Source organism: Rattus norvegicus, chromosome 8, assembly GCF_021556685.1.
Source record: "Rattus norvegicus strain SHRSP/BbbUtx chromosome 8, alternate assembly SHRSP_T2T, whole genome shotgun sequence".
Classification (NCBI taxonomy): Eukaryota; Metazoa; Chordata; class Mammalia; order Rodentia; family Muridae; genus Rattus; species Rattus norvegicus.
The window spans coordinates 25,838,172-25,848,623 of record NC_141541.1 but is presented as its reverse complement, the minus strand read 5'-3'; the positions used below and the strand labels follow the sequence as shown (position 1 = coordinate 25,848,623).

The window sequence follows — 10,452 nt, the reverse complement described above, 5'->3', positions numbered from 1 at the left end:
TCCCAATTGCTGCTCTTACAGAGAACAGAGTTTAGTTAGTTCCCAGCCCCCACACTACCCTTTAACTCTTCTGGGCTCCACAAGGCACGTACTTGGTGCTCATACGTACATATAAGCAGAACATATACAATGAGGCCTAAGGGGGAAAAGAATCCAACCAGGGGGCGAGGCCGGAAGTTCAGCTGGATCAAGTACGTGACCTCACACGGCGATCAAACGCTGCGATTAGAGTAGCGGCGACGCGCCGGGGATACTCGGTCTTCCGGTCACGTGGCCTATCATGGCCGCCTCCATGGCCCGTGGCGTGAGCGCCCGGGTCTTGTTACGGGCGGCCGGGGGATCTTGGGGACCCAGGGCCGGGCACGCGGCAGTAACATCTAGGACGTTCGGGTCTACAGGTACATAGAGCTGGGCTGGGCCGTGGCGGGCAGTGCGGCCGCAGCCGCTCACCCACTCGTGTGTTTACAGGCGAGCGGCGTGCTGGCGAGGACGAGGCGGACAGCCCGGAGCTGCCCCGGGATGTGTGAGTGCCCGCCGTGCCACGCCCTGCCCCGCCCTGCCACCTAGCCACAGGCCGGCCTCGGGCTCAGCACCTGCACCGTTTGTCCCCAGGGTCAACGTGGTGTTCGTGGACCGCTCTGGCAAGCGGATCCCGGTGAGGGGCAGAGTCGGGGACAATGTTCTTCATCTGGCCCAGCGTCACGGGGTGGACCTGGAAGGTAGGTCATATGAAACTAGGGAGACCTTGGCATTCTTTTTGTTTTTTTTGAGACAAGGTTTCATATAGCTCAGGCTGACCTCGAACTTAAGTATCTGTGGGTGACTTTGAACTTCTGACCCTTCTGCCTCCACCGCCCGAGAGCTGGTGTGCAGTACCACAATGCGATATTTTTGTTTAAGTGGGGTATGGGTGGGTCAGGGCTCACTCTGAATCAGGCGGTCCAGGAACTTTTAAGTATGTAATCCCGGTTAGCCTTCAACACATTACAGTGAACCTACTGCCTCCACTTCCTGAGTCCTGAGACCACAGGCATGTGCTATCATACTACTGTATAGATGGGGTGGGAAGGACTGAGTCCATGTTATTCAGGCTGTTCTGAAACCAGCTAGGTAACCAGACTAGGCTCAAACGCACTATAGTGATCCCCCTGCCTCCACCTCTTTAGTGCAAAAAAGATTAAGACAGTCTCTGTGACTTACCTCTAAAACCACTGGCTGATCTACTCCTCAGCGTTCTCAGTTCTGGGAATACAGGTTGTCTTTCTTGTTTCACCATCTTTGAGTTAAAGCCGAAGCAATAGTGGAACTGGAAAGGTCACCAGTGCTAAAGACTGCAGATGGCTTGTGAGAAGACCTGTGTTCTCTTCCTACCACCGACTCTATGCCAGGCAGTTCACAGCCTTCTGCCATGTACATTCCCTCACCTGGTCCCCATGGGCACTGCATTCTCATGCACAGTCCACACAGAAACATATATAAACACTGGAAATCTTTCCTTAAAATAATACTAAAATAAAATTGGGTTTTCGAGCAGCCCTTACCAAGCTTTTACTACAGGCTCCTGGAGTCTGTTCTTTTGAGCTTGTGGATTCGTGATGTTGACCCTTCCATTCTCTAGTCCACCACTGAGCACCTTTTGGGGAGAAGTATGGAGGCAGGATCTCTGTCTCCAGGGCTGGGTCACAGATGTGCAGCTGGACCCTCACTGCTCTTGCTCTCTTCAGGCATCAAAGCTCAGTCCCAGCCTAGGACCTCTGTGCTTGTTCTCTGTCAGAAGTGTTTCCCCAACAAATGCTTGGCTCTTTCTCATTCTGCAGACTTGACAGTGTGGCATCCTTTCACCCAGCTTAAGCCCGTGCCCGTCTGTCTGGGTATTTAGTGGCCTCAGAGCTTGGTCTGTGTTTGCTCTCTGACGTCTCTCCCACAGTGAGCCTCATTCATACCAGCTGTAACTCCCAAGCCTCTGTAAGCAGGTCTGAGGTCAGTGTGTGTTGAGTGCCTATCCCTTGGGACAGCTTCAGGAATAGAGGAGGCAGTAATTCCACCTTGCAGAGAAGGGAGCTGTGCACCATGTTGTGGTAAGCAGGGTGCAGAAGCAAGAGTAGTGTGTGTGGCAAAACCTGATTTCAGACATGAATCAGGTCATTAGTCATCTCATGTCGCTCCTGTGTGAGTTCTGCTGAGTGTTTTCCTTATTGGATTTATTTAGTGCGTGTGTGCCTCTGTAGAGATGAATGGACAACTTGAGGGAGTCGGTTCACTCCTTCCATGTTATTTTCCTAGGGATTGAACTCGGGCTACTGGGCTTGGCGGTAACTGCTTTACCCAATGAGTGCACTCCAGGCCAACCAGCGACTTGTAACAAGGCCCTGTTCAGATTCATACCCAGCCTGGATAATTTAGCAAGAGTCCCTATCTCAAAAATTATGACAAATTATGAAAAAAATTGCCCCTCCCCCCAAATGATGAGAGTCCCTGTGTGAATACTATCTACTGTGTGTACCAAAGTGACAGGTCCTCTGTCATATCAGAATGGCCATTTTGAGCCTACCAGGAACCATACGCCCAAGAATAAACACAGTTAGGTTTTCGTTGGCAGACCAGTTGGGAGGGACGGTGCTGAGTTAATGGGATAGGAGGCCTGAGGAATCTAGGTGGCAGAGGTGGCCAGGCATGGTGGTGCACACTTTTCATGCCAGCACTTGGGAGGAGAGGCTGGTAGATGTCTGTGAGTTTGAGGCCAGCCTGGTGTCTGTCTACATAGCAAATTCCAGGACAGCATACAGAGTGATTCTCTTTCTCAAAATAAACCCCAAACCACTAAAAATCACTAGAGAGGTTAGGGGGTGGATGAGTGTTTCTGTTCCCAAGTCTAGCAGACGCTGTGCAGAACAGAATTTGTAACAGTTCAGAAGCAAACCATCCATGTCTCTGGTGCCTCACCAACTCTGTGAACTCTGAGCCGGTTTCTCCGAGCCTTCTGTTTCTTTTGTTTGGTGGATTGCTGAGAGAATGAACGTATTTAATGCTTGGTAGAGAGCAGAGTACATCAACAGCCAGCCAAGATAAAAGGTGGCTATAGATTACCTGCACGAGCTCCGTGGCAGACAGGGCCCTCCCTTGGCCCCAGGCACTTCAGAAGCCGAGTGTCAGGAGACCTGCCTGAGCCTAAGACCACCCTGGGCAACATAGACCTCGTTTAAACAAAGAGAACAACTAAAACCCAGTGGCCCAGGCCTGTAGTCCTAGTAACTTGGGAAGCTGAACCAGGAGAGTGGAAAGTTCCTGGTAGGGCTGGCATGGTGGCTCATTGGTTAAAGGGTAGTTGCCACCAGGCCTGATGACCTGACTTCAGTCCTAGAACTGACACTCACAGAGAAACAACACTTCAAGTTGTCCTCCGACCTATCATGTGCACTGTGGTGTGCATATTCCCACCCAGATTCACACACACATAGATGTTTAAAAGCTCTCAAGGGCTGGCCATGGTGGCTCATGCTTTTAGTCCCAGCGCTTGCAGGCAGAGGCTGGCAGATCTCTTGAGTACAAAGCCATCCTGGTCTATGGATGCATTCTAGGACAGGACAGCCAGGAATTTGTAGTGAGACCCTGTCAAAAAGCAAAGCTGTAGATTTCTTTTTAGATTCAAACAGGCCTAGATAATTTACCAAGAGTTTCTGTCTCAAAAACTACAAATCTGGGGGGATGAGATGCCTCAGTGGATAAAGGCACTAATTCCTCCCAGGTCAAGGTGGACCGAGGGTGAGGCTCTACACGCTGCTCTTGGATGTCCACATGCACGCTGTGGCAATCGGGTCCACCCCCCATGCTTGCATACACATACCAAAGTGTTTAGAAAAGGGTTCTAAAGGGCTGAGGGAGTGACTTAGTGCCCAACACCTGTTTGTTCAAGTCTCTAGAAGCAATCCCTACACCCTTTTAAAGAGTTACAGGGTGAAGCCAGTGCTGGGGCATACCTTTGATCCCAGCACTCTAGAGGCAGAGGCAGGGGGATCTCTATGAGACGCCAGCATGGGCTACACAGTGAGTTCCAGGACAGCCAGGGCTACAAGATAAAGAAACCCTGTCTCAAAAATCCGGATGGATGGATGGATGGATGGATGGATGGATGGATGGATGGATGGATGGATGGATGGGTGGGTAAATGAATGGGTGGATAGATGAAAATTTAAAAAGTTACGTGGTGATAAATGCCACAAAACAAGTGGAGAGGAAACTCGGGCAAACAGTTGAGTTGAAGCCTTGAATGAATGCAGCTAAGCAAAGTAGAGAACGTTCTAGGCCATGGGTACAGGAGCGTAGAGGCTCTGAGGTGGAAATGAAGTTAATGTAGTGAGAGTCCATGTGGGACCAGGCATAATAGTTCACGGTTGTCATCCTACCATCGGGAGGTTGAGATAGAAGAATCAATTCAAGGTCATCCTTGACTCCATGGTGAATTTAAAACTAGTCTGGGCTACATCAGACTGTCCTAAATGAAAGCCTAGAGACAACTTAGAAACAGTTGGTTATGAGACAGATACTGCTATGGAGCTGAGGTGGAGGTTACTCCTCAGTAAGGCTCTGCTTTTCCCGTCCTGTCCCCAGGGGCCTGCGAAGCGTCCCTGGCCTGTTCCACCTGCCACGTGTATGTGAGTGAGGCCCACTTGGATCTCCTACCACCTCCTGAGGAGAGGTGAGTGAGCAGCTCCCAGCTAGACTGTGTCCAAGGCTCTTCTGTCCACCTCCAGCTCCCTCAGTTTGCCCTGTCCCTGACTCTGTCCTTTGTCCCAGGGAGGACGACATGTTGGACATGGCTCCACTGCTCCAGGAGAACTCGAGACTGGGCTGCCAGATTGTGCTAACCCCTGAGCTGGAAGGAGCTGAGTTTGCGCTACCCAAGATCACCAGAAACTTCTATGTGGATGGTCACATCCCCAAGCCCCATTGACATGAGGCCACTGGACCAACCAAAGTCATGGAACTGAAAAGAAAAGCCATGCTTCCTACCCCAGAGTACGGATTGCCCAGGAAAGAGAAGTTGGACCCACAGTGTGAGACCAGAGCTGCCACTGGGGGACAGCCGGTGTCTGAGCCCTGAGGGGGATGGGTCTGGGAGAATCGAACTATAAATTAAGGATGGACTCAAACCAGAGCTGCAATAAAAAGTCACACACACCTCCGACATGTTTTGTGTCCTTGTGGGGGGTGCCTGTCTGTTCTGCTCTGAGTGCCCGCACCCCTGTGACAGTGTCCGGGACACCCTTATTGCTGGGGATGCCCACGCATGGCCAGGCCCCGCCCCGGCTGCAGAGAAGGGATCCACAGCGCCCTTTGACCTTCAAGGCTATGCTGTGTGATAGAAGATAGCTAGCAAAGAGGGATATCCAGAGAGGGCTTCCTGATCATGAGCCACACAGCTGAGGTTCCTGGCAGCCATGGCAAAAAGTGCTCCCAGATGCAAACAGCGCCCCCACGTGACCTGCGCCGCCCGGCTCCGCCCAGGTGGCGCCCATCGTCATCACCCTCGCCTCTCTCTCATCCTCGGGTTTATCCCTGGGGGAGGGGGGCTGAGAGGGGCGGGGCAGAGAGATTCCACAGCTGGGCCCACAGTGGGCATGGAGGCGGCACAAGCTCGAGACCTGACGCGCCCGCAGGAACTTCTGGCGCCACCTTGTCTGGACACCGAGTCACTCCGGAAGAGTCGACCCCCCGCGCTGGAGCCTGGAGCCCTGAGATGCCTCACTCCCAATGGCAGGTGCGTGGTGCGAGACTCTTCCACCGCCCATCCCAGCTAATGCCTCACCAGGCTTGGAGGTGGAGGGGTCACGATCCCGGCTTCTGAGCCTACCCGATAGTTAGTTACGGGGACGGAACAAGTCTCAGCCCCGAAACACTGAAGGGGACAGGTGATTTCCATCCCACCCACCCTGCTGTGGCTGTATGGCCCAAGGAAGTGCCACTGAGGGATCATTCGTGGGGTGATGAGGGTAACCTACTGAAAAAACAACAGTTCATGGGGTGATTGGCTAATGGTTGCTACAGACAGCAGCCTAACTTAGGCAGATTGTGTAGGGTGGGACCCTGCTTTGTTCGTGGTGGGGTTTGGCTGCTGGAGAGCCGATAGCCAGCCACAGGGGAATCGGTGTCCGCTAACAATTATTTTGCAACTTTTAAACCTAATAACCCAAGAATGTGGCCCCAGGTGGAGCGTAGGGTTACCAAAGAAGAGGCACCAACGGAGTGGCGCTCCACACCCCTCCTTGCCTATCAAATCCAAGCCCCCAGGAAAGGGGTGGCCACGCCTTACCGCTTCTTATCCCCAGGTCTCTGTGGCCTGCATGCCAGGACTCGGTCAGCACGGCACTGCCTTTCCTCCAAGAGAAAGAAAAGGGGCTGCCGGGTTCCCCTTCGCCAGCCACCCAGGTCTTGGGGTCGTGCTGGGAGCTGATGGTCATAGGGATGTCAGACCACCTAAGTATGGCCAGGAATCCCAAGAGCACGCAGTGCCCTAACCTGGAAACTTCCAGTGCTACTTCTCCTGCCTCACTCCAGAGAAGACCACGGAAGCAGCTGAACCCTCGAATGGGCATTGAGAAGGTGGACCCCAGGTTCAAGGGGGTAACTCTGGAGTTCCAGATCCAGCCGGATTCTAGCCTCCAGATTGTACCCACCTACAGGTAGGGACTCTCAGCCATGATAATGTATGTCGATGTGTAACAACAGTACACTCAGACCAGGGCTGGTCGTAGACCCCTGTCATCCAAGCTACTTGGGAGACTGAGGAAGGAGATGGAAAGTTCAAAGCCAACCTAAACTCAAGGCCAACTTGTGCAATTAACAGAGTAAAATAGCTGGGAGACTGGTGTAAAGGGGCATGATGGGGAAAAGCATAGTCAAAGCTAGCCTGGCTAAATAGGTATTCCCTGTTAAACAAAAATCCACCTCAGGCCTGGAGAGATGGCTCAGTAACAAAGAGTGCTTACTTCTTGGGCTGGAGAGATGACTGAGTGGATAAGAGCACTGGCCGCTCTTCCAGATGACCAAGGTTTAATTCCCAGCATCCACATGGCAGCTCACGACTGTTACTCCAGTTCCGTGTCTTCTGACACCCTCCACACACACACACACACACACACACACACACACACATGCAGGCACAACCCAATGGACATGAAAAATAAAGACAAATCATAAAAAAAAAAAAAAAAAAAAAAAAAAACCACTTCTCTCACAGTTAGGGGAGCTTGGTTCTGTTCCTAGTACCCCCCTGCAGCTCCTGTCCTACTGGGCCCTGCCTCCCCGCGTTCCGGCACACATTCAGTCCACATAAACTCATGCAAGCAGGCAAACATAACACAAATAAATACAAATAATTTCTAAAATAACCTTTAGTCCCAGCACTCGGGAGGCAGGCACAGGCAGATCTCTAAATCTGAGGCCATCAAAACCAAGATGATGATGATGATGATGATGATGATGATGGTGATGGTGGTGGTGGTGATGGTGATGGTGGTGATGATAATCTTTACAAACAAAAGCCTACCCCCAAGTCCAAAAGCTTGTAATCCCAACACCCAGGACAATAAAGTTGGAGGAACCTGAGTTTGAAGCTGGCTACCCTGGGCTGAAGATCTGTCTCAGAAATACATATCTATAGGCAAGTGAGGTGGCTCAGTGGGTAAAGGTGCTTGCGGCTAAGCCCGATGTCCTGAGTTCCATCCGTTGGACCAAGGTGGGGGAAGGAGAGAAGTGACTCCCAAAATTTGTCTTCTGCCCTCCACTCACATATACATTGACACACACTGTGGTGCACAGATATTCACATAGATGTTATGAGGACTTTGAAAGTGCTTTTGTTTGTGTTTGCTCAGAGCACATCCTCATGAAAACATTTTATATTTTATTTTTTTATTTATTTAAACTTTTTGGAGAAAGGTTTTTCTCTGTGTGGCCCTGGCTGTCCTGGAACTCACTCCGTAGACCAGCCTGGCCTTGAACTCAGAGATTCACCTGCTTCTGCCTCCCAAGTGCTGGGATGAGAGGCATGCACCATCATCACCCAGCCAAATATTTTATTTATTTATTTATTATATTTATTTATTTAGGGAGCATATATGTGCGCACATATAGGTGTGTGGACAACAACTTAGCGTTCTCTCCTTCAGTCACGTGGGTTCCAAAGGTCAAACTGACGTGATCAGACACAGGAGGCTAGGCAGTAAATACCTCACCCACTGAGCCACCACAAAGGCCCTGGTTGCGATTCCTGTAATGTTACTGTTTTTTTTCAAACAGGAGTTCATGTAGCCCGGGTTGGCCTTGAACTTCTAATGGTGCTGCTGCCACCTCCCTACCTCCCTCGTGCTGTGGTACCTGTGTGTGCCACCACATCCTTTTTGTTCTTTAACTCTTTGAGACAAGGTCTCATGTAGACTAGGCTAGAATTTCTCCGTACTGTATCCTCCGCCTCTTGAGACTGGAATTGCAGGAGTGTAATATACCAGACTAAATACGATGTTAATTATTCCGTGGCTATTCGTAGGGTATGAAGTCAGGACTTTAAGGTATCAGATACCTCGTGAGGGGTGCCTGTCAGCCTTGATGATGAATTTGGGCTGTGCCCCTGTGGGGAGAACTCTTGCATAGCATTCATTCCCGAAGCTCCTGGGTTCTAGTCCCAGCTCTGCATAAGTCAACCTGCAGTGGCACAAGGAGCATGGCTGTAGTCAGCGTTTTCCAGGTGGGACCAGACGGGACAGAGACTCTGGGCCAGTAGGGAGTGCAAGCCAGGCTGGGCTCCATGAGGTCCTGCTGTTTCCAGCCAGGAATGATGCCACACACCTGCAATCCCAGCATAGCATTCCAGGCCAGCCTGGGCTATAGAGACCCTGTCTCAATAGCAAGGAAAACAAGAAACAGTGCAGGCCTGTGGTCTCAACCACACTAGAGGCTAAGGAAAACCTCGTCTCAAAATAAAAAGTAAAAAAAGAATTTAATGATTTTTATTTTTCCTGTGACAGTGTTGCTTTACTTTTAAATTTATTCTCGTGATTTAATGTATCTATAAATAAGTGTATAGAATTTTTTTTTATTTAAAAAATGTAGAGAGAGGGCTGGAACCAGCTCAGTGGTGACATTTGCTGGGGCACATGAGGACCTGGGAAGTATTGTTTTAAGGCCTACCTTACAGATCCCCAACACTACGTCTTGTCCTTTTTGCAGCTTGCCTGGCAGAAGTTGTTCACAGAAGCTCCCCACAAGCCCTTCCAAGGCCCTTGCCAGCCCAGGGAGCACCGAGGCCCTTGGTGAGGCTCCCACTTTCACATCCTCTCCATGTCTCTCCTTCAGCCCAGTTCCTCATTTAGACCGGCTCAAAGGAGCCCCCCTCCAGGACTGAGTCAGCCCACCCCCAGCTTCCTCCTCACTGGTGCCACCTGACTCACCATCTGTCTCAGTTCCTAGCTCTCCCCCTGCCTTCTATCTGACAACACCCAGACTACTAAAGCCTTAACAGAACCTCTACCGCTACCAAATTCTCAGCCCTCCGTGGGCCTCTGGAATTGACTTCTGGCCTTTGACCCTGTGCCTTTTGACTTCTGACCCTCCAGGGCCCAGACGGTGTGCTTCTTGTAGGACCCAGAGGACTCCACTCTGGAGAGATGCTGAAGATGGGACCCCCCTCTGCAATGCCTGTGGCATCAGGTCCTCAATCTGGAGGTGTTGGGGGTGGGGCAGTCAATCTGGGCTCAGCTGGTGGGAGAACTAGGGAAAGAAAAACAGCCACCTTTTAAGGAAAATAGTTTCCTCCTGGTGGTTTCTAGTTCCCCTCTGCATCCTAAATGGTGGTTTCTCATGCCCTACTCCCTCACTCCCACCTCCAGGTACAAGAAATATGGCACCCGTTGTTCCAGTTGCTGGCTGGTCCCAAGGAAAAGCATCCAGCCCAGAAGGCTGTGTGGCAGGTGTGGGGTGTCCCAGGACCCCCACCTAGGCCCAACTCAGGAACTGTAAGCCCTTCTTTATCTGGCCAAGTCAGTTTGTCTCAGTTTCTCTAGGGGGAACAACGGGTAGAGAGAGCACTTTGGAAGTTGGCAGGGATCCCAGTGGGAGAGTCAGGCCTCAGGCCCAGAGTCCCACCTGTGGGGTCACCCACCTGCTGGCTCCCCCTTCTCCACTTAGTCCTGGATGAACCCCAAATAAAAGGAAATCGTTTCAGAAATGATTACTTTTAACTGTTTTACTATAGAGCTTCTTTCACGTGTATTTGTGTGTGTGTGTGTGTGTGTGTGTGTGCGCGCGCGCGTGCTTTATGCATGCGTGTGTCCTAGTGTAGTTTCAGAAGACAGAGGACAGCTTTCAGGTTGGTTCTTACTGTCCAGAGCCATGTGGGTTCCAGGAATTGGGGTGATCAGATTTGGCCACTGGCAGAGCTTTACAACCCACCTAGGC

General features: G+C 51.2%; 2 protein-coding genes across 3 annotated transcripts; both read left to right on the top strand.

The window, feature by feature from the left end:
* Positions 1-256: 256 nt before the first annotated feature.
* On the top strand, positions 257-5,180 carry Fdx2 (ferredoxin 2). Of its 2 annotated transcripts, XR_015626574.1 has the most exons (6): positions 257-398; positions 469-523; positions 613-719; positions 1,818-1,980; positions 4,609-4,696; positions 4,795-5,178. XR_015626574.1 is itself a non-coding variant. In NM_001108002.1 (5 exons), exons 1-5 carry the CDS (start codon positions 281-283, stop codon positions 4,949-4,951), a joined length of 525 nt encoding a protein of 174 aa, NP_001101472.1. In that variant the 5' UTR covers positions 264-280; the 3' UTR covers positions 4,952-5,180. The 2 variants fall into 2 exon arrangements, 1 of the variants encoding a protein (NP_001101472.1); NM_001108002.1 differs by lacking the exon at positions 1,818-1,980 and having other exon boundaries at positions 264-398; positions 4,795-5,180.
* A 401-nt stretch (positions 5,181-5,581) lies between these two features.
* Positions 5,582-10,228, top strand: Zglp1 (zinc finger, GATA-like protein 1). The gene is made up of 5 exons (NM_001430508.1): positions 5,582-5,758; positions 6,327-6,680; positions 9,226-9,308; positions 9,612-9,705; positions 9,885-10,228. Exons 1-5 carry the CDS (start codon positions 5,619-5,621, stop codon positions 10,012-10,014), a joined length of 801 nt encoding a protein of 266 aa, NP_001417437.1. The 5' UTR covers positions 5,582-5,618; the 3' UTR covers positions 10,015-10,228.
* The last annotated feature ends 224 nt before the right edge of the window (positions 10,229-10,452 follow it).